The 23,149-nt window shown below is 42.3% G+C and overlaps 3 protein-coding genes and 1 non-coding gene across 5 annotated transcripts; 3 read left to right on the top strand and 1 right to left on the bottom strand.

Annotated features, from left to right (window-relative positions):
• The first annotated feature begins 1,230 nt into the window (after positions 1–1,230).
• vtnb (vitronectin b) lies at positions 1,231–4,324 on the top strand. 2 transcript variants are annotated; one of them, XM_037466702.2, is made up of 8 exons: positions 1,231–1,412; positions 1,869–1,985; positions 2,098–2,337; positions 2,489–2,628; positions 2,703–2,859; positions 3,408–3,566; positions 3,653–3,979; positions 4,085–4,324. In XM_037466702.2, exons 1-8 carry the CDS (start codon positions 1,349–1,351, stop codon positions 4,219–4,221), a joined length of 1,341 nt encoding a protein of 446 aa, XP_037322599.1. In that variant the 5' UTR covers positions 1,231–1,348; the 3' UTR covers positions 4,222–4,324. The 2 variants fall into 2 exon arrangements, with proteins under 2 accessions (XP_037322599.1, XP_037322598.1); XM_037466701.2 differs by having other exon boundaries at positions 1,233–1,412; positions 3,650–3,979.
• Positions 4,325–5,107: 783 nt separating this feature from the next.
• Positions 5,108–5,181, bottom strand: trnat-agu (transfer RNA threonine (anticodon AGU)). Its single transcript has one exon. It is a non-coding gene; the product is annotated as a tRNA-Thr (tRNA).
• A 4,402-nt stretch (positions 5,182–9,583) lies between these two features.
• On the top strand, positions 9,584–17,131 carry aldh3a2b (aldehyde dehydrogenase 3 family, member A2b). Its single transcript, XM_037467750.2, has 11 exons — positions 9,584–9,726; positions 10,709–10,871; positions 11,353–11,584; positions 13,270–13,355; positions 13,753–13,961; positions 14,103–14,220; positions 14,419–14,560; positions 14,725–14,891; positions 14,986–15,085; positions 15,611–15,849; positions 16,335–17,131. Exons 2-11 carry the CDS (start codon positions 10,710–10,712, stop codon positions 16,347–16,349), a joined length of 1,470 nt encoding a protein of 489 aa, XP_037323647.1. The 5' UTR covers positions 9,584–9,726; position 10,709; the 3' UTR covers positions 16,350–17,131.
• Positions 17,132–17,732: 601 nt separating this feature from the next.
• Positions 17,733–22,868, top strand: ca4c (carbonic anhydrase IV c). Its single transcript, XM_037468334.2, has 8 exons — positions 17,733–17,843; positions 20,203–20,250; positions 20,435–20,599; positions 20,690–20,835; positions 21,415–21,507; positions 21,613–21,679; positions 21,779–21,942; positions 22,432–22,868. The coding sequence occupies exons 1-8, from the start codon at positions 17,789–17,791 to the stop codon at positions 22,618–22,620; spliced, it is 927 nt and encodes a 308-aa protein (XP_037324231.2). The 5' UTR covers positions 17,733–17,788; the 3' UTR covers positions 22,621–22,868.
• Positions 22,869–23,149: the final 281 nt, after the last annotated feature.

Here is a 23,149-nt window from a genome sequence, read left to right as displayed (position 1 = left end):
ATGATTTGCCATTATATGTTACTTTAGAGTTGAACGATAATTAATTGAATAATAATGGTAATTATAAAAGTTTTCATGAAAGCAGCTGTGTCAAATTTAAATGTTGACGGCTTCAAGGGCAGAATGTCTCATTTGTTTAATGCATGTTGCAGCAACTCCTCTCTTCCCAAGTCTCCTCCTTGCCTCCCCCGTTCATTGGGGATTTGGTTTGAGCAATGTTTGTCTTAGAAGGTAATGAGGGTTTGTTTCACAAATCACAGGATTAACTCAAATATCAGCCCAGTTACGAATTAATTAAATAATTACTTAAACAAGTATGTGAATCAATAAAAAAGCAACGTGAGAACATTAGCCTTCTCTTATCAATAAACACACCGCCGTAGTGTTTTATGAGCTTGCACAACACATGGAGATCTCTTATCTATAATGTATTTGTCCCGTACCATCATAAATACTTGGAAAGGGAAGATCATTATTTGCCTAAATTGGCCCTCATTTCACTTGTGAAATCATCTTGGCACACTAAAAGACTACATTTCAGGATGTTTTGGTTCTTTTGCTTATATTTATTTATTAAATACAGTTTTGGTTAACATTTCAAAACTGAGGTTAGGTTTTTAAATAAATTTGCAGATTTCCCAATAACAACATCTGAACAATGAAAATAATAAGAACAACTCTGTGGATTAAAACACTCAAGACTTTGCAAGGATTTTTTGACCAAACTGAAATTGATTCTCTCACTGACTAAACGAAGCAGAATCGAGCAGCCCAATAACCTAATCTAACAAGATTTCACTTAACTTAATGTTTTGTATGTATGGTACATGGCCAGAAATGCTATTATAAAAAACAAAAATGCCAAAGCTCTTTTGCTCTTTGCTCTTAAAGTGAGAATGTTATTGCCTCGTCACTCTGTTTGAGATTTAATGACTGCACTGGAAACACAATGTTTGAGCTCAGATACGCGCTCTGTCATTCCACCAGAAGTTACTTGAACACAATATTATAATAAGTCATAATTAATAATTGGTTGTTAAATTTGCCACATCAGGAAAGTCAATGGGTATATTGTGAGCCTTATAGGGACCATATATTGTTGTTCTTGGACAGACAGGACAGAGATCATCCCTCACAGGTTAATGATTGTCACAGCTTACTGTTGACCAATCGGGACGGCGGATGCCTGGAGGTCAACGGCTTCTGAAAAACATCTATCGATCATCTGCACACAGCCCTGCACCCTGAATTGGGGCAGTCAAACTCATCTGACTGTAGTTCACTGATCAGGCACACACTTACGTTGTGAATTTGTTGCTCAGAAGAGTCATATTTCCTGTGAGCAGACATGAAGCCAGCAGTGGCTCTGCTGGGCCTCTTCCTGCTGCTGGACATCGCTTTTGCTGCAGAAAGTAAGTCTTCTGGCCATTTTTTTTGTAATTTAACAAATGTTACAGCTAAATGAAATATTACAAAGGGACGTTAAAAGTAAAAGATCAACCAAAGACTGTCCTAATAGCATATTTGTGTATGTACATTTTTGACATGAATGATTTAAATATAAATGATGTATTATTCATAACTATTGTATTCTTATCCTTTTGTATTTGCTCATTAAATATGGGATGACTTGCTAGTCCTTGAATGCAGCTGTGTGTGCTGTAAACAATGAAAACAGCACTAGACGCAAATACCTGCCACCTGTGAATAAAGCAGATAGAACAAGCTGCACCTCAACCTCCTGCATCAACTAAATGTTACAATGAACTTATACTGAATTAAAGGAGGACTTCCTCCACCACTGTCCACGTCTGCCCTCTATCAATACATGTTATGTAATTTGAAATAAACAAACTGCATTTCCCCAGAGTCCTGTGTTGGTCGCTGTGGCTCTTTCGACCCCCGGACAAAATGCCAGTGTGACTCCATGTGTGTTTACTATGGGAGCTGTTGCTGGGACTTTGACACCGTCTGCCCCAAAAAAAGTCTGTACAGCAATAAATGTTGCATTTTAATAAAGTTTCTTGCTTTTATGAATGAATAGTTTTTTTGGGCCACACCTTGATGTGACCCATTGCTGGTGTCTCCCGCCCTCAGTAAGTCGTGGCGATACTTTTGAGGAAGCAGATGGAGTAACAGAAGCAGGGATGACCGTCCCAGAGGGAGAGACTCCCTCATCAACTTCCAGCACAGTTGCAACAAACATGGCCGCCTCCCCAACACCCATCACGCCAGGAGGGCCTGACTCATCCGTAGACGCCGAGGCAGAGGCCTGCAGTGGTCGACCTTTTGATGCCTTTCTGCAGCTCAAGAACGGCTCGATATACGCTTTCAGAGGTAAACCTCCGGGTTTCTGTCTTACAGAGTATGTCTCTCACATCTGGACATCTGTATCTGTGACTGGACCCGCTGTACATGTCACTTGATGGATTTTCCTGGTAAAAATGAATTATGGCATTTTAAATTAAACGCCTGCTTTTCGTGCTAGGTGAATATTTCTTTGAGTTGGATGAGAAGTCTATACTTCCTGGGTACCCAAAACTCATCCAGGAGGTTTGGGGGATCACCGGACCTGTGGACGCGGCATTCACACGCATCAACTGCCAAGGAAAATCCTATATCTTTAAGGTAGAAACGTCTACCTCTTTATAGTCTGCAACCAGTGTGCTCCGTCTTTGAACTTTGCCCTTGTCCTCCCGCAGGGGAATGAGTACTGGCGGTTTGATGGTGATGTTCTGGATGAGGACTATCCGCGCAACATTTCAGTGGGCTTCGATGGCATACCAGATGACGTCGATGCATCTTTTGCCATACCAGCACCCAGTCACCTGGGAAAAGAGAAAGCCTACTTTTTCAAAGGTAAGTTTTGTGATATTCAGAATGTAATGTGTTTTGAGCAAACATGACATCACTGAATAAATGCGGTACCTTTTTTGAGTCAAATCACAGCAGTTTTGTGTGACTACTTTTTACAAGCTGTATGTTGTAATAAAAAAAAGAGAATTTCAAACGGTTAAACATTTGAATTACATAAAAAAACATTTCCAGCTGGAATGTTTTAGTCGTCATTTGAGGGATTCTTAATTGCAAGAGTTATTTATTAGATTTAACAATACAATATACACAGTTCTGAATATAGCCACTTTGTACAATTAGTACTTGTACAATTAGTCCCAAGTACTTTTGGTCACATTCTTACTTAACAAGTGTATGGCTGGTATTTGATGAATAAACGTTTAAATGTGAGACTAATAGAGTGTATTGTGGTACTGCTAGTAACTCAGTACTTCTGGAGGGAAGCTTTGGAACTCAAAACTTTTTTGACAATAAATGTAATTCACGCATCAAATGTATTTATTTGTGATGGCAATCGTGTGATGTCAAAATGAGTTTGTTCCTTTCTTCAGGGGAAAAATATTACCAGTATGAGTTCAAGCACCAGCCTTCCCATGAGGAGTGTGTCGACATGAGCAAGACCTCCCCCTCGGTGCTGTTCACACGTTACACGGACCTCTTCTGTGATCAGACATGGGAGGATTTCTTCACCGAGCTCTTTGGAAGCTCCTGTAAGGCCCCAGCAGGGTTTGTGTATTTCATTGTGCGTTTTACACACGTTTATTTTTAATTATCTGGTATTTTCCTTCCATAGCAGTCAGCCGTCAAACAGGCCCTCGTTTCATCAGTATGGACTGGCAGGGCGTCAGGCCCTCTGTAGATGCTGCCATGGTGGGGCGAGTCCACCTCAGCCCCAAACCGACGGCATCTTCTCCTCCACCAGCAAAGAGGCGCAGCAGCCGGAGGAGGAGGCCCAGCAAGAAGCGCACAGGGCGACGAAGGCACAGTCGCCACACGCTGCTTGATGATTTGTGGGGTTACGATGATTGGTTTGACTACAGTGACTTCAGCGATATCTTTGAAGAAACCAGCACGCAGGAGCGCAAAAGCACACCTGTGCAAAATGTGTATTTTTTCCAGAAAGGTATGAATATATTTTTAATCCGATAGTCAAGCTCACTCTATACTGTCTTCCTCCTGTAACACTGTGCTGGATTGTGTGTTTTCTATCTTCTATCTATGATGGCAGATAAATACTACAGAGTGGACCTGCAGACAAAACGTGTGGACTCTGCCAACCCTCCTTACCCACGTTCCATTGCAAAATACTGGCTGGGCTGCAAGCAGGAAGAGACACCTGATGTTTCAAGAGCAGAAAAGAGATAAACAGGTTAACTCTATTAAATAACTTCATTTTCAACACACCTCTTAGTGACCAGTATTAGCGTGATTGCAATATTAGCCAATAATAGCTTCTGTTTTTTTGTTGTTTGCATATTATTCATCATAAATACCCGCTCCTTATTAAGGTGGATAAGATAAAATCATGAATTAATAAATGTGAAATCTATATTCTGTGTTCTGGTCCAAATGGTAGTCAACTCAACTCTGATGCATGCCCCGTCTAGCTATTCTACATGCGTCTCCTAGACACTGAACCTAAATCAAAAAGTGAATCCTGTCAACAATATTTGGTAGAGAGCAATGTCTGCTCACATAGTTCTTATTATTTAATTTTACAAAAGTGTTGGTTCTCTGTCACAACACGTGGTTTTGCTGTAGATATTCTAACCTGATTTCTACATCCCCACTCGAATAAAAGATTGCTGCACTATAAACTGTAGATTCTATCTATTCAAAAGACAGTTGCTCTCTTGAATGAGGTGCACCCTCTTCTGGACAAAAGTGAGTAAGCATTGTATGTACGTGTGCAAGCCAACGTCATTTTACAACGTTTTACAAGTCATGTTAGGTTCACACCCATTTTGGCTGCTACATGTTTACATACATGCTAGAATTATAAATGAGTTAATCTTGATTCCAACAGATTCCTCACTGAACAACTGTAAAAGGTTTGCAGACGTGTCGCCTAGCACTATTTGAAAATGAAACTAAACGTAAATTGTCGAAAAAAGACGTTCTCAAGACTGCAACATGGATCACCGTTCAATTAGATGATTGCAAGTAGCGCTACTTTTATTTCGATATAAACCAGTTGCCGTTTACGGAAACATCTCTGTGTCTTGGCAAATCAGTCTTGTGAATCTCGAAAAGGCACCGCTGGGATTCGAACCCAGGATCTCCTGTTTACTAGACAGGCGCTTTAACCATCTAAGCCACGGCGCCACGTGACTGTGGCGGGTGACTTTAGAGAATATAAACTTACGCTGTTAGTCGTATAGAATAAATAGGTTTTATTTGAAAATCTCAGTAATAATTCACAATATGTAAGTATCTGAATAGTTTCGTGCATTTAAATTCAGATCACAATATCCTTTCTTTAGAGCAGTCGAATTTTAAATAGTATAGCTAAGCCTATTTACAATCTTTTTTATGAGCTATTTCACTTGTTTTCTAAAATGTCGGTCAACCCAAAAGATAATCAATCATGGCCTCAGAAATATCCAAATCCGACATAGAGAAATCGCCCAGATTGGACAGGTCGTCCGTGGCCTCGTTAGTGTTGCAGAAGTTCTGATGTTCGAGTTGACTCTGCACGCCCTCGTTGGGTCCAGTGTGTGTGAAAACAGCGCAGCGGCTAGCGACGGGCTGTGATCCGTGTGCATCTTCGAGCAAAGCCTCAAAGTCCACCGAAAAATCCCATTCACTGAGCCCACACCTTGGCGACATTTCTTGGCAGTAATCAGTGAAGTCTGGCGTTTGGTAATACTGTTCTCGGGGCGATACTCCTAGGAGACCCGGTCCATGCGCAGAGAAGCCTTCAGCCTGTTCGCCGGCCACAGGATACGTCGGTGCAGGGGGGGTCATGGCCTGACTCCCAAGTATGGTTGAAAGCCTGGTTGACTGAGGCAGACTTGGGCCAGGGTAGCCCGCCGGGGCGGGTGGGCTGGGAGTAGGAGCAAAAGGAAAGGGAAGGAACTCTAGGAATGGTAGACTGGGAGATTCGGTGCAAGAGAACTGATGATGGTAGTCCGTGGAAGGTTTCTTGACCTCTTTAGTTGGTTTCTTGCTCTTGAAATAGCGTGCACGACGATTTTGGAACCACACCTGTTTAAAAAAAAGAAATATGGTTATTTTTGAAACACATTCGTGCGTTATCCACATTTGCCCATTTAAAGTTTGAGAAACGCGTTGCATACCTGGATTTTGGACTCCGGTATCCCAGTGACAGATGCAAGAGACTCCTTCATTCTAATGTCTGGGTACTGCGTGACAGAGAAGGCCATCTCCAGCTCGTTCAGCTGAGCCTTGCTGAAAGTTGTGCGCTTCCGGCGGCGCTGGGTGTCCGAGCGCGTCCTGTGGTGAGCAGCATGATGCCCTGCCGGGAGAGAACAATACTTACAGTTATTCGTCTGCTCTTGTGTCTAGCAGGGTGTACCAGCACGTAACTCAAGTAACTCAAGTTGTAGATATGCAACATAACATAATGCTTTAAACTTAATATTGTGCATAATTGCAAGCCCAAATGAAACGAAATAAATATACACATGCCAGTCCCTCACCATTGCTGGAGTTCTGTGTGTAATCACCGTTGTTGTTCGTGTCCCAGCATGCAGTGGGCCAGCAATGTCCCACGTAAAGCTCGTTAATCTCAGAAACGTGACCGCGAGTAAAATCCAACCCGAATGCCATTCTCCTCTACAGGGTCCAAAATCAAAGAGGGTACGTTTCCTCGAGTCTCTCCGCGACGCTGCTGATCAAGTATGGATACAAGAGGGTTTTATAGTTGGCTTGACAGACACCCCGCCCCTCTACCCATCCCAGTGGATATGGTCGAGCCTTACAAACGCGTGCCTTTGATGTGCAGCGCACCTATACACTCCCTCGACTAATAGGTGTCTGTTTGATCCCCAGTGGCCCGTTAATGGGCCCATTTAGCCGAGACAGAGTTTGCCCTATCCTGCAAAAGTGTAAGGTCACACAACACTGAGATCCTCTGGTAAATAGCTGCATTTAAGTTAACTTTTACTCGTTTTTTTGGAAATGGAAGGATTCAGAAAAAAAAGTATTTGTGCGGGCTTAATATATATACATATATGAGTCTTCGACGGGTATAGCATCAATCACACTTTTCTGACACTTCGGTCTGTGGCATATCCTCTCCTCCACAGTTGCGGCCTCCTGCTGTGCATCAGAAGAAACAAAAAAAACAGTGAGTGCATAGTGGAAGTGTATTGAAGAAGCTGGAGGAGTGAGGCTTCAGGCAGCTATAATGTGTCGAGGTGACAAACCGGGCGACTTTTTCTCCTTCCTGGTCGGTTACGTTTCCACCGATCGAGACATCAAAACACCGGATAGCGCACAGTCCACTGCGATGTTCCCAGGCGGGTGCCAGACTCACGTGGTTTGGGCCATTGGAAACGGAATTTAAATTTACAGTTTCAAGTCTGAAATCTAAGACCGGATTATATCTGTTCAATTGGGTTGTGTGTTTTATCTTATATGTACCGAAAATATATATATTTTTTAATTGAATGAATTCAGGTATGCCCCAATATACCTGAACTCATCCTACAGTGTTGTTGTGCACGTGATGCAACAATTTGGGGTCATCTGAAAATGAGCATTAACGCTGATAATTGCTCCACATCAACTGAGAAGTAGGCTATTCACGTCACTGACCGTCACATGACAATCATTAAGTCAAATCTCAGTCGATACCCAAACTAGATGGGCCATCGAAACAGGGTCACGTGCTGCCAAAGATTACCGCCTGAACATGTTCTCTCAAACAGAATAACATGGCGTAAATTATTATTTTATAAGCTTGATGTCTTCCTATGTTAGAGCTTGACGATAATGTGTGACAGGTATGTCATAACTGTTTTCTATTTTTTCGTTCTCCTAGTTAATAGTTAATAATGTTGTTGTATTTGTTGTTAGTCAGCAAAAGAGTGCGAGGTGGAAAGAGGCCACTAGATGGCCATATTAGACAGTATAATAATCACAGTATGTGCATTTTGTGTTGGTGAAGGACCGCAGGTCCATAAGTAAACAATAGGCGTTAACGTGCAGACGGGTAATAAAGAATTACACAAACACCAGATCTCACCAGAGTTGGCAGTCGCCTGAGATTTTGAAGCAACGTGTCTCCTCCACCATTATCAAAACAGCATGGGGATATATATATATATATATATATTCTTCTAGTATACGGCTCAGAGATTTTCTGACTCAATAAAATCCAAACCAGACCACCTGGGAAGTATTACCAAATGTAGGAGAGAAAGCGTGAAAGAGAGCGAGAGAGAGTCAGTATGTAATATTCACCTGGCTGGCTATAATAACTGTTAACATACATTTCTGTGCCAAATTAGACAAATTATTATGATTTTTTTAAATATATGTTTTAATGGTTTAGTCCTAATGATCTTCTTGCTTGTTTTTCTAACACATTCAGCTAAAACATTAGCAGTCAAATAGTCACTTTTTATGTTCATGGAGTGATCCAAATTGTATATTCCTACAACCTTCCCTCCAGCACCAAGAAAACCCTTCACAATACACAAACTGTGCTTCTCTCTGTGTCTGAATGCCTTGGTATACCTCACACACTCAGGTGTGCACACAGAGAAATGCTGGTCTTCTGTGTCCACACTCCTCTCTAAGAAATGAGGGTTGACACTCAGGTGTGAATGACGCTTTGCCATCCTCTCCCTCACCTACATCTTCGCTCCAACCTTCACAATACACAAACACCATTCCTCAGCCCACTGTTTGATGTGGGAACTCTGTTCACATTTCCTGTCAACCCCAGAGTGTTTTGGGTCGATGTGCTGCATTGCCCGAGGTGAGATGGTTACTTCATGCATCTTGTCCCACGTTGTAAAAAGTGTTTTCCTGATCTGAGAGATAGAAGCTGAGTGTTATTCCAGCTTGGCTATGGATGAGAGGACATCAGGCTGTGAAGGGAACGAAGGGAAAGCAAAAGAGATCTGATGCTGATTATAGGCCAGCATTTCAAACTAAATGAATAAACTCTTCTCTACCCAGGTTTTATTCAGGATTGTATCATTTTCCCAGACTGGAAAGATGACATCACTCCTGATGGGACAGGAGTATTGCAGTATTACAAAATGTACAGGAAATAAAGATTGCTAATATATTATGATCGCTTGTAAGCATTTTATTATGGAAAAGCACATTTATGTTTCTGACCATACTACCTAAACACTTTCAACATGTTGGGGGATGGGGGCATTTTGAGTGGCTTTGTTAAATTCTTTGTGAAGGAGCATTTTTTCTCTTTGGCTCATCATTGAGGTTGGTTTTGTTTATTTTCACCAGGTTCACCATCTTAGTTTGCATATGAGCATGGAAGCCCATTATTATTATTCTACAAATCCTTATGAGAAACGATCTAAAAATGATACAACTCTGAAATATGATAAATTAAAAAAAGAGATGTGAAGTCTCAATTACGAGATTCTAAATCATTACAGGATCGTTATTGTTTTAATCCGACTGGGAGTGATGGGGCTCCGTGTGCAACAGCGTCGCGTCAGACGCGTCATAGAGCAGCGCAGCTAACGTGGCTACAAGCTAGCCGCAGTCAGGGGCCTCTAGGCCCCGCCCCTCGGTGGGCGGGACCTAACGGGGAAGGAAGAACGCGTTTACTTGATGTCTTCGCCTTTCAGCCTCTCTGCTACGAGCCTTCATCAAGGGTGAGAAGGGACATCGAGACATTGACCTTAACTCGAAATTGACCAGGTAGGAATTGATAAACAACACTTTGCGTTGTTTCTTTCTTTCTTTCTTGGCTTTTTGCTGACAGGCAGCGAAACGAATGGAGGAACCATCAAACTAAAAAAAACAACCCTTCGAGCTATAAAAAACGGACCGACCCGTGTGGGAGATTAGGGGGGTGTTACACGGTAACTGTCGAATAGTCCAGGTTCATTTGAAAAGACACAAAGGTCCATTATCAAGTAACTACAGGATAATATACCGGATGTCATGCTCAATGGTCTTTAACCCGCACGGTGAAACGTCACTGCACCTTCACCTCTGACCGAGAGACTTAGAGACTCTTGGATCACTGCAGATCTGTGAGGAAGTCTATTGGGAGAACTGGTTTCTTTCTTCAAAAGCGTTCATTGGTTCTAGTCCACAGTATAATAGGCTGGATTACTTTTGCAATAATACAATAAGTATTCAGAACAATACTTCATGGAAATTGCTTGAAAAGCTACTACTCTAATTAAAACCCTGATCTCTACGATATTCAAGAAAAAAACAGTATTGAATGTGCCAAAGAAATTTGCGGCATTTTTTAAACCAATCTTTTAAAGATGTCAGCTCATGGTGTGGGGAACTTTAATTGGCATTTTTCACATTTTCTGAAGATATATAAATCCAACAAGAATTACATCGGTATAATTAAGCCCTATTGCTGAGTCAGAAGAATAACACTTTAGCTTAGCAAATGGTCTAGTTCGAGAAATTCTCATCCACTTTACATACTGATACATACTTTGTTCTGTAAAAAGTAATATTTCCTCACTTTAAGTACTTTGTGTGTGTTTTCACTAGTTCATAACTAATACGTATTTGGAATAGAACACTAAGTAGAGTGTGTGGCCTTTAGCCGTCACACACATTTTCCTGTTTTGCAAGTGTAGCGCACAGTGTGCTACACAAAAGAACAAATAATATTATATCTAAACATATATATGAATATCTTTTTCCACAGGATGTCCCGGGAGCAGCAGGCTGTGGCTCGTGCCAGGAAAGCCTTTGAAACCGGCAGGTCCAAATGCTTAGAGCACCGCGTTCGCCAACTGAAGAACCTGCAGCGGTTATTCATCGAGAAACAGCAGGTGATTTCAGATGCCATCAAGAAAGACCTCAATAAGGTAAGAAGTGAGAGGGGTTTCCTCACCGCCCCAAATAATCAATAACTGTCCGCTGAGTCACATTGTACGACATTTGTTTTTAATCTTTTAACGCTCATAATTCATGGTTTAATCCTCACAAGACAAGGGTTTAGACTTCAGGTCTGGAATAAAACAATGATATTTTACTTTGTTCTCTCGTTTCAATGATCACAAACTGTTATCAAGAGATGGAAAGGCATTCAAAGTGAATGTTCAGATTGATTATGCATGCAACCATAATTGGATACAAAATGTATAAAAGAAAGTCTGAATTATCCCACCACACAAGTTAAAGAAGGTAGTTTAGAAATAATATTAAGATAGTTACACACAAAGTAAGTGATTAAACTGGTTAAAATGTCATTACCTTTGTGGATATATGGATGGGCACCATGATATAACATACAGTGAAACACAACATCTGCCATGAGCAAGTCCAACGTCACTGTCTCCCCCCCAGAGCGAGGTGGGCACCCAGCTGTACGAGACTCTGGGTCTGGAGGGGGAGATCAGCCTGGCCATCAAGAAGCTGAAGGAGTGGGCCGCCCCTCGGGCCGTGGAGAAGAACCTGATGACCATCTCGGACACCGTGTACATCAAGCCGGAGCCGCTCGGCGTGGTGCTCATTATCGGGGCCTGGAACTACCCCTGGGCCGTCACCATCCAGCCGCTCATAGGAGCCATCGCAGCTGGTACTGCAGCATGCGTGTGTGGCGGTGAAAGGGCAGTGTGTGTGTGTCTGTCTGCATGTGTGTGGTGTAATAGGTCAGTGTTCACATTTCTATCTGATTCCATCGTCCCTTCACCCTGGGATGGACTTTGAGAAGGTAGATGTCTAATCTTCAACTCCATTAGTTTGAAACACAGATACAATATTTGTGTCTTTTCTTTGCATGAGCCATTCAAAAATACCTCAAAATCATGATCATCACGTAGAGTTTGTAGAGACACAGAGGGCTCAACACCAGACGCCAGCCAAATGCCGGTAGAGGTAACCGGTACATGCGCTTTGATCAGCAGTCAAAAAAACTAGTAATATTTTCAGTCTTTTTTGAACATACAAGTGATTATGCATCCAGAAGCCTCCTCAAGGCTTCTAGCGGTTTGTTGGTCTAACTGCCGTTAGACCAATAAACCGCAACTTCAATATTGAATTTTCGAGGTAATGTGTGCATCCAGTTCTCTGTTGATCTTTTTATTTCTTTTGTACTGTTTGGTTTCTTTGTCTTGTGATCCTAACCACTTGAGTTCCTGTTTAGTCCTGGCTCTGCCCAGCGTTCTTTTCTCTTTTTCCAATTGTGATCATTGTGGGGAAAGCTACTGAAACCTACAAGATCAGCAGTAAAAGATCCCTCTAACATCTGTATTTAACACGCATGCAGGAGCTCGTGTGTCCGTGGCGGTGTGTATCGTATGAACATGCACATCTCAACTTTGTGCCTTGATCCTATCAGGTATTGCTCAAAGGACAAGGTCAGAGTGAATCGCTGCTCAGCTCCAAGATAACAAGTGAACTAATGTATAATTGATTTCTCTCCCAGAGGCAACGCTTAAACGGGCCCCCGGCCTTTAGTGCTTGAGTGCTTTGGCTCGACTCTCATCACTTTGTGATGCAAACTTGAGTGTGGAGAGTTGTCTTGTGACTGTTTAGCATGACACTGCGTTATTATAACAGTCTTTACACCTGTTCTTCGTGTGCCTCAGTCTTTTGTCTGTAGCCCGTCCCCAGTGATAGTTTTACATAGTAGTGCTAGGAGAGCGGCTGCTGGTAGACGGCTCATTCGTGTTTCACCTGGATGAAGTTATACTAAAAACATGTAAGGCTTAAAGCACTTGAAAGTGTATGCAGTGAGTGTTTGCACAGCATGGACTTTATCCCTCGCCCCAGCATTATCAGATCTTACTCTCACAGTTATATCTGCCTAGCGAGTGTTTTCTCATTACTTATTGAACAATATCGATGATCAACCTAGAAATAAGAGCGCTGTGTGATCGTGCCGCCACCTGCTGACGGCCGTTATGGAAAATCAAAAGAAACATCAGAAATTACACAAATAAAATGCAGCTTCTTCAAAACTAAAAGGGGGCATTTTGTAGTGCTAACACATGATGAGTGCACACTCTTTTTCTCCTAAATGTATGATTATAATATAGAAATGAGCAATTCATAGAAATGTCCCCATAAGTATTACAAAATGTTTTTTAAGTCAACTGCTGTAGTATTGGAAGTGTCGATTTCACTGTTGTTCAACTAACTTGCTTTTGCTGCCCCCAAGTGACCAAAGAACTCCAGTTGTGTCAGAGTCCAGTGAAGGTCTTTGGGGGTCACACTTGAACGTGTTCCTATCTTGACATCTTCCGTCATTTCCCCGTCCAGGTAATGCAGCCGTGGTCAAGCCGTCCGAGGTCTGTGTTCACACTGCAAAGGTCATGGAGGACCTGCTGCCGCTTTACATCGACAAAGTAAGGATGACGTGAAAGTGAAACAAGACACTGTCATTGTTCACGACGTCCGGATCGTGAACAATATAAATATATAAATATAAATGAGAAAAATGTTCTTTCTCAAACAGGATTTTTTCCTACAGGCTTTTGGCTATGTTTATATATTGCTATGTTTATGTTACTTTTTCACTTTTCACCTTTAGAATATAATACTAGTTACTAGTAGTGTGCCGTCAGTCTCGTAATAGGCAAAGTGTCCTCTTTTATTTTTGAAAAATATCCAGCCACCAATTCCTTCCTCTTTTAATCTCCATTACGTCTGCAAAAAGGCACGAAAACCAAAAGTTGACTCGAGTCGTTGCTTGGTGGCCCGCGTGCTGCGTTGTGCTGACCCCCGTCCCGCGCTGTGTGCCAGGAGCTTTACCCCGTAGTAACCGGGGGCGTGTCAGAGACCCAGGAGCTGCTGCGTCAGAGGTTCGATCACATCTTCTACACGGGCAACAGCGTGGTGGGCAAAGTGATCATGGAGGCTGCAGCCAAAAACCTGACGCCTGTCACCCTGGAGCTGGGCGGCAAGAGCCCCTGCTACATCGACAAGGACTGTGACATCGCCATAGCCTGCCGGTAAGAGCGACGATTTAACGGGGTTCGCCGTCGCAGTTTCTTTTACGTCCTTTTTAATGACAACATTGTTTTTCCGTCCAGTCGCTCCGTTACCGAGGCCGTTCTTTAGATGCTCCTGTTAACTCTTCCACCGCTGTGTAGGCGCGTTGCCTGGGGAAAGTACACCAACTGTGGTCAGACCTGCATCGCCCCGGACTACGTCCTGTGTGAGCCCAGCATCCAGGACCGGGTCATAGAAGAGGTCAAGAAGTCCATAAAGGTACCAAAGACGCAAATAGAAAAAAGCAGCAAGTAGCAATGCTCCCCAAAAGATGTTCCCAGCTGTAACTTGTAATGTTTAAAAGTCATGTTGGAAAATTACAATAATTGAGGAGGTTATTTCTCCTAAATGATCAGTCTTCTTAACCTGAATGTAACGAGAACCTTTGTGCGGTAATGGGATGGTTTCCTCTTGCAGGAGTTCTATACCGACAACCCAAAGACCTGTCCGGACTACGGACGCATCATCAACCAGCGCCACTTCAAGAGAATAATGAACATGTTGGAAGACAGCACCGTCGCCGCAGGAGGAGACAGCGACGAGTCACACTGCTACATCGGTAACCCCGCTGCGAGCCACCGACTCTCCGGATGAAAATCCATCAAGCGGGAGCTTCCTCCGTGGTTTTCATTCAGGCCGATTAGCGAGATTCAAATGAGTAAGAACAGACAATGAAAAACATTCCTCTGCTGAAACAGTGTTTTCGGGTCTTCTTCTGTTCAGCTCCCACAGTTCTGCGGGACGTGAAGCCAGAGGCGAAGGTGATGCAGGAGGAGATATTCGGACCTCTGCTTCCCATCATGCCGGTCAGTGGCCTGGACGAAGCCATCAAGTTCATCAACAAAGGAGAGAAACCTCTGGCCCTCTACGTCTTCTCATCAGATAACAAGGTATATCTCACAGCAGACACTGCTGCAGAGCACGTGCAGACGGGTACAGTGTGTAGCTACAGATGTATGAAGATCAGAACGTCTCTCTCCTCAGGTGATCACCAGGATGACAGACGAGACCTCCAGTGGAGGACTGCTGGCCAACGACTGCCTTGTGCACTTTTCTGTCAACTCGCTGCCTTTTGGAGGAGTAGGTGAGTGCTGACAGCGACAAATGGAAGCGGTTCGATAAAAAAAGAGCTCAGTTTCTCTTTTGCTTGTTGACTTATTGCATCACTGAGTTCACTCACTTAGTACTATGTGTGTAGGTCATGCAGGGGGCAATATGGTGTTGTTGTGGAAAAATAAAGGCATCAGGTCACAAAACATACCTGGGAAGGTTTAAAAAAACTCCTTTGATTTACAAGCCATGAATCCAGTGCATTACTAATAACCTTTAGGACTGAGTTTATACCTCTCCAAAATAAATAATACCAATGGATGTTTAAAATATAGAGAAAGTTGTTTGTGATTTCATGAAAAGAGAATGTATTACTTGATAGTTGAATGAACCCCAGCAATATCTATTCAATATCTAGATCTATAAGTCAATAAACAACCAGATAGGATCATTCTTTTCACTTTTCACAGTCTATTTTAAACTCCTAGTTGATTTCTGTCCACGTAGTTCAAATATGTGATGGAACATCCATTCGCTCTCCCCTTGTGGTCCCGTACAGGAAACAGTGGTATGGGCTCCTACCACGGCAAGTTCAGCTTTGACCAGCTGAGCCACCTGCGGAGCTGCCTCATCAAGCAGCTGAAAATGGAGGGTGTGAACAGCATGCGCTACCCGCCTCACACAGCCAAGAAGCTGGGCTGGGCGCGCTTCTTCATCCTGAACAACGTGGACGTGGGCTGGATCGGGCGCATGGCCCTCGTCGCCGCCCTGGTTGTGGTGGCTGCCGTTGTGCTGCAGGTGAGTCACAGAGATACGATGTTGCCCTTGTGAGTGTCGAGAGGAGCTTGAGCTGAAAGGGGGAAAAAAAACATTCATGTGTGTGAGTATTTTTATTGCGTGGCGAAGAACTAGGGAAGATTGAAATGCCAGTCATCAGCTTTGTGAACAAGAGGTTTCATTTCAGTTTCAGAATTTACACATTCAAAGGGGCCTGTACTTTATTTTATTTCCATATTATGCAACTTTTCTACATTCCAAGACGGTGATGTCAGAGGTACTTTTTGACTTTACTGCTTTTGTCTGACAGCTTTCATTCTGTCCTTGATGCTTTGAGTTCCTTTTGCTGATACTACTAACAAACTTTTACCTTCAACGGGGGACACAAGCGGGCACCCAGTGGGGGGCAAACACATCACAGCTTATTATACCTTTGAGATATTACACTTGTGATTTAAAAAAAGGTGTAAACATAATGATGAATATCTTGTTCTTTTTTTCTCCAGCATTATCTGGGTTGAAGACAACATGTGTCCTGTTTGAAGAAAATAACGGCAGGAGTTTCAAAGCATTTCAACAACGAGTTTCTGTAGGAATCAGACGAGCATCTGTCCAGGAACGCCATAATTAGGGAAATGTTGCCTGATGCCTTAATTAACTTTTTCAATAAGCGTCAGAAGTTTCAATGTAGCAAGCATCTTATTTTCATGAAGGTAATTATTTATGTATGGCTCTTAAATTTGTGTTCAGAATCGTTATGCTCCATTTAATCCCGTTTACATATTTAAAACACACTTTAAATACACTTTAAAACATTCTGCTGTGATTTTTCTATGCTATTATTTAAAAAATATGCAAAATGAGCTCATATCACAGTAAATGTGTTGCTTAACAGGTTTTACTCTAAACTGTAATATGAACAAATTTTGCAAGATGTAATTACAATCAATGAATGTTCAATGTAACAAATGAAGATAGTTGCATTTTTTGCAAATGAATCCGTTTTTATTGTTTATCTACAGTTCACTTTGTGTCTATTCCATTTCGATGATGGTTCAGCTAATAACTGAACATTAAACATTTCTAACACCTCTAACAAATTGAAGTAACCTTTTAACTTGTCTAGTGGTCTTGAAGGAGATTTTTATTTTATTATTATTTTGATCTACACATACATACATGTATTTCTATATTGGATTAATATTCAAATAAATATATTTCTACATGTATCAGTAATTTTATGTAACATTATTTTGGCAATAATAATTATGATATAATAAAATAGATATTGTTCTGAAACTGACCCCTCTGCATTGGAGTACTTTTACTTTTTGGTACGTGTAGATTTTTTTTTATTGCAATGTAACTCCATCAAAGAAGAATAGAAATGAAACTTAAAATGATTTTTTCTCTCCATCCACACTGGCTGCTTCTGTCCGGCAGAGGACAATAGAGGGCGACCGCCGAACTGCTGCAGGCACGAAAGCAGTGGACCACACACTGAAAACAGTACAAAGTCAACATTAAAGTTAAAGCTTACATTAGCTACATAAAGTTAGCTTCTCAAAGCTGGCTACATAAAGTACGTTTGAGCTGTGAATCAATGATTTGTGAGTGAGACTGTCCCTCGGGCCAACACAACAGAGGCAGAGGACCTGAGTAGCAGTTTTTAGCAAGATGGAAGAGGCAGATTTAAGTTTAATGCACTCGGAAATAAAAACACACAACCCAACAAGTGTCCGTCTTTTTCTCCAATCAGACATGTGACAACTTTCTCAGAGGGACTTTTCTTCTCCCTCCTTCTCACACTCTCTCTCTCTCTCTCACACACAACCCCCCCCACACACACACACACCTTTTAACTCATGACCGTCTTCCTCCCACCCTCAAATGCAGCTAATAGTCAGTATGTGAAGGCAGCTGAAATTAGTCAGGATCTTTTCAGGTCTCTTTGCTAATCATGGATTTTTCGGTCTACCTCCCAGCTCTGCTCTCCTTCTTCTCTCAGTGCACAGGTAGGATACACACACACACATACAGACACACACACACACTTGAATTAGTAAGAACATTTAGAAAATGCATAGAAAAGCTTTCAGTTTGCACCCCATTCTTTTAATTTTGGGAGCATTATTTTTTCACAATATTAAGACTTGTATGTCACAGAGATGAATCCACTTAATTAAGAAATATCCCAGATGTTATGCTTTGTGAATGTTGAAATTCTCCTAAAAATCAATGAGAGAAATGAAATGAAAGGCAGTGATTCAGGGGGATCCCACAATAATTAAAAAGCAGATAACACATTTCTACAGTACAAAGAGTATCTTTCATCTTTGCTTTTATTGTATAAACAGGAAATTCTCCCCAAAAAGCATTTTATTGACTCCTTTCTTATAATCAACCGTCCAAAACATACAATTTAGTACATTGACCATGAAAAAATGCAAATTCCCCCCCCCCCCAAAAAAAATAAAAACAATTGCTTCTCTACTGCCTGTTGAAGACCTAATTGGTTAATGGACTAATATTTGTGCCCTCAAATTTCAATAAGACGCTGCTTCGGTTAACGGTAGCAGGCGCCAACATTGGCCCCTTTAACCTGAGGATCACATCAGAGCACTCAGGCGTATACTGAATTGATCTTAAGTGCTTTCCATCAAACATTCACCTTATCTGCTGCAATTTCATCTTTGAAAACGTACATGTTGTTTCAAAGGCTTAAAAAGTTTGTCAATCCCTGCTAAAAATGAGTCAATTACTCCCGAATGCTTTCTTTCTCTTATCTTTCTATATAAGAGAAAGAAATGAAAGCAGCGCCGCTCCGTTTGCTGCCTGTGTGTGAGCCAGGTGGAGCAAAGCCAAACTCCACCTGTGCATTGTTCTCAGTCGGTGAGAACCGTTGTCCCCTTTCAGAGAATGGCATTGTGGGAGCTTCAGCGGGGTTAATCTGTGTCCCTATATTAGCTAAATGGTTCTCTATAGCGCCTTTCATTCCCAGCGCTGAGTCAGACACTGGAGTTTCATTCACATCTGCAACACAATACACAACACCGGCACAAGACTAAATGACTCCCCCTGCACCTGTTGGATGCTGTTGGATGTTGGAGGGAGTCGGAGGAAGGTTTCCTGAGCCGGCGTCGTCTCATTATCTACAACTCACTGGGCTGGGTGTAATCCCTGGAATCAATCAAATAGAATGGCTTCTCTCCAGTTCCTTTTTAAATATTTCCCGGGTCAATTCATTTAAGAGGCCTGCAGCAGCTGCAGCGACTTCATCACATGCAGGAAAGCCAATGCGTCTTTGGCATTTACTGCACTTCTAATTGTGAAAAACAAAGATCTACAAGAAAGTACTGTACTAAAATGGAAACAACAACAATTATTTTCTCTCTGGTTCTTCTGCCAACTTCAGCGATATAAACGTCAAATACATTCAGATTAAAGCATTTTGTATATTTTATACACATATGTATCTATATAATGATACAATGTTGAAATTCTGCAAACACAGGCTCCGTAGAGGTCACACTCACAGGTCACTGCACTCATACTGAGGTCGGCTTTGTCACATTGAAGATGCTGATGTGAAAACACAGTTTTGAGGAAGTGTTTTTTGCTTTGAAGCTAAAAGCTGAGCATTGATGTTTGAGTTGCCTGTTCTCAAAAAGATATTAGTTTTTCTTTTTCCTTCTTAGCACGAAATCAAATCAATAGAGGAAAACGTTTACGTTTATATAATTTAAAGAATGCCACCCAAAAAGCACATTTCATAAATAATGACTGTTTTATTTTAGCCCATTTGTCACTGCAGCAGCTTTCTAGCTCGTTGGCTTGATACGTAAGTTTTCCTGAAGCGGTAATTTGTAATTGTAATTGGTATTTTTTTAACCTTTAGATGTCATTGTGATTTTTTTGGTGCGTTTTAACTTCCAGTGAAATGGCATTGATACCTAATGCCTGGTGAGCATTCTGTTAATCCATCACTGCTGGCTATTTCATCATGTTTTGAGTATTAAAAAGTGCTTCTGAAGGACAGGATAAGTAATGTGAGAATTAATAATTATCTCGGCCCTGTGTGTGCTTTTGTGTGTGTGAGAAAATGTTTTACCCACCCTGACTTCTCAAAGTTCAGCTGCAAAGCAAAAACACATTAGCAGATCAGCCAACAAGATCGCTGACTGAGAACAAAAACACTCTTAATGTCTAATGGAGCGGGAAAATTAGAAAGATTAATACTCATTTACTAACTAGTGAAATCCACGTTGTTTGGCACAAGGGAGAAGTGCCCTGAAGCAGAGTATACTGTGTGTGTGTGTGTGTGTGTGTGTGTGTGTGTGTGTTTCTGGACTGAGTGCTGTGCTTTCTCTCCAGCTCAGTGGTGTTACCAGGGCCAGTACTCCTGTAACGACACATGCAGAGGTGAGACACAAAGTGTTTTAAGAGACAAAAACCCTGAGATTGCGAGAACACGCTCAAACAAATCAAGGTTTGTGATATGTTTGTGACAAAGAGACGGATGTTCCCCTTGGAAATCTGCAGAGGCCACAAACAGAGCAGAATGTTTTAGACTTGCATTCATCAGGTGCACGTTTGATCCGTTTAGAGCCGATCCACTGGGCCGCCCAGTTCCCCAGCTGCGGGGGATTACGCCAGTCGCCCATTAACATCGTCACCAGCAAAGTGCACGTCAACGGCGCCCTGCCGCCCTTCGCCTTCATCGGCCACACCGACAGGATCAACATCACAGTGCAAAACAAAGGACACTCGGGTAGCTGAGCGGCACCATTACTGTCCTCCCCCCCCTGTAGGTGTGCTGGTGTCCTCTCCAGCTTGACGTTGTGCGTTCTCGTCCCTGCAGCTCACTTCGTGTTGCCGCAGTCGGTCCGACTGACCGGAGGAGCTCTGCCTGGTCAGTACAGAGCCGCCCAGTTCCACTTCCACTGGGGAGCGAACGGGAGGCCGGGGTCCGAGCACACCATTGACGGGGAGAGGTACCCGATGGAGGTACGTCACACGGTGGCCGCCATGTCACCTGCTGCTTGTGGACGCTGCAGGGAGCGGCCCTATTCAAGCCCAACCCCAAAGTTCTCATAGAAATAACTCATAGAAAGTTAGAAAATATACTTAGTAGCAAAGACAGGATTTGTTCTGCAATTTTCTCTTTACAAATGACAGATGACGTCTCATCAGAATAAGAAATACTTTATTGCCAAGTGCGAGGGCTTTGACCTGCTGCATAATAATCTACAGTAATTATGCACATGCAGAATGCACGTCAATATCTTCTCAGGAGAGCAAATTATATGTTGCAGTACGCATGGAGGTGAAAGATTTAACCTGGCGTGTTAGAAAAGGCCTTTTAAAGAAAAGCAAAAGCTCCTAACGTTACTAATGAGATACTTAGTGATCGTTTTTCATTGTAGAAAAAAACTATTAAATCTCTTAGGCTTGTGTTTAGTACATATATTTTGTTATTTATTCAGATCCTATAAGTATGAATAATACGTGTTCAACACAGCTCACTGTGTTAATAAAAACCTTCTTCTAATACTGGAAGTCTTTTGCTGTGTTTTGTGTTTCCAGCTGCACATTGTCCACATCAAGGAGCCGTATGGCTCCCTGGTCGAGGCCGAGCACGACATGGCGGGTATTGCTCTGCTTGCCTTCCTGTTTGAGGTAATGCATTCACATTTCCTCCTCCTGATGACTCCACCTCCTCAATACAAATGGAAAAAGACCAGTCAGGACTGTGTCGTAATGTTGATGGTGTCGTCCACACAGGAGACACCAGGCGACCATCCTCACCTGGACCCGGTAATAGCTGCTTTGGGCCGGGTTCAAAACAAAGGTATGCGCTTGGTCACTAACATTTTTATGGAGGTATAATCTCCTTTTACAATAAAACTTCATCTTGACTTTTCCTCCAAACACGTCTTTCGGTGTTAAGGCAACAGCACAGTGATCCCGAACTTTCAACTCAGTGACATCATCCCTTCAGCAAAGGACCTGCACAGCTACTACCGCTACGTGGGCTCCATGACAACTCCGGGCTGTGAACAGGCGGTCGCCTGGACGCTGTTTCACAGGAAGCTGTCTGTCAGCAGTCGGCAGGTGAGCAGCTACAGACACGTGGTCTACACACTGGAGACTAACTTCTGCTCTCGGAATGCGTTTCATCCAAAATGACTTTTGATAATACAGGTAAACCTTTTTATTTCCTTGAAGTTCGTCATTCATTGACTTCTACGCGACGAAGCGTCTGGTAAAGAGACTTTATGTTACTGGTGTTACTTGCAGAGTTGTCTTTCCGCAAATATAAGGGGATTATATGTGTGTCGACCTCAAATGAAAACATTTCAAAAACAACAGCAGTCTTAAACTTCATTAAAAATACTGTTACTGGCGTGAAGAAAAATCTGTGGCTGGCTTAGTTGCCCTTTTTATAATAAGCAGTGTTTCATGTAGTGATTGTAGTTATTTTAAGAACTGGAAGTTCAACTTTGAAAAATTAAGTATCCGAAATGCAATCTTTGTGTTACTGAAAGACACAACAATTTCCATTGTTAGCAGTATAAGACTTCTTATTCCTTTCCTCTCCAGCTGGACGACATCGTTAGGCAGTGTCGATTCTGGACCGGTCAGCCCATGACGGACATCTTCAGACCCACGCAGCCTCTGGATGGCCGGGTTGTGTACCAGTCCACGGCGAGCGGCGCCCTGACCGGCGTGCTGCGCCTCTGGCTCAGTGTCTTCTTAGCTTTGCTGCTGACAACGTGTCTGATACACTGACCCAGAACGTCAAAATACGCCATGTAGATGACAAAAAGCTACATTATGTATAAAGGCCACTTTTACCGGAGTGATAGCTAGTCATTAAAAAAATGCCACCTGCATTTGCACGAGTTACAGCTAAGTTATTGTGCAAAGTGTAAGTAAACCGTCCGCTTCTGGATGACACTCAGTCCTTGTGTTTGGTCTTTAATGTTACTTATCTTTCTTAATTCTTAAATTCAAAATATTAAATTGCCACACTCAAATCTGCTTTTCCTTAAATGTGGTTTTTCAGTAAGACAAAAGGGGTGATTAATAAAAGTGTAGAATTAGGGGTTTATTTTTTTTTTTTCTTTCTGAGAGTTACAAGCTCTGTGACATTTCTTAATTAACTGCAAATTCTTCGTCACTTGACACGCGCGTGGTTCTCTTCACTATCAGGCAATTTAATGTAGCAGATTAAGCAATGAAGGCATTTCTATTGTATTGTCCACTCGTTTGGACGAAACAACACAAAAACCCAACGGTTATTCTCATGACCTTTACG

Source organism: Pungitius pungitius, chromosome 16 (assembly GCF_949316345.1).
Source record: "Pungitius pungitius chromosome 16, fPunPun2.1, whole genome shotgun sequence".
In the NCBI taxonomy this organism is placed as follows: Eukaryota; Metazoa; Chordata; class Actinopteri; order Perciformes; family Gasterosteidae; genus Pungitius; species Pungitius pungitius.
The sequence above is the reverse complement of the archived record's forward strand: the minus strand, read 5'-3'. Positions and strand labels throughout refer to the sequence as shown.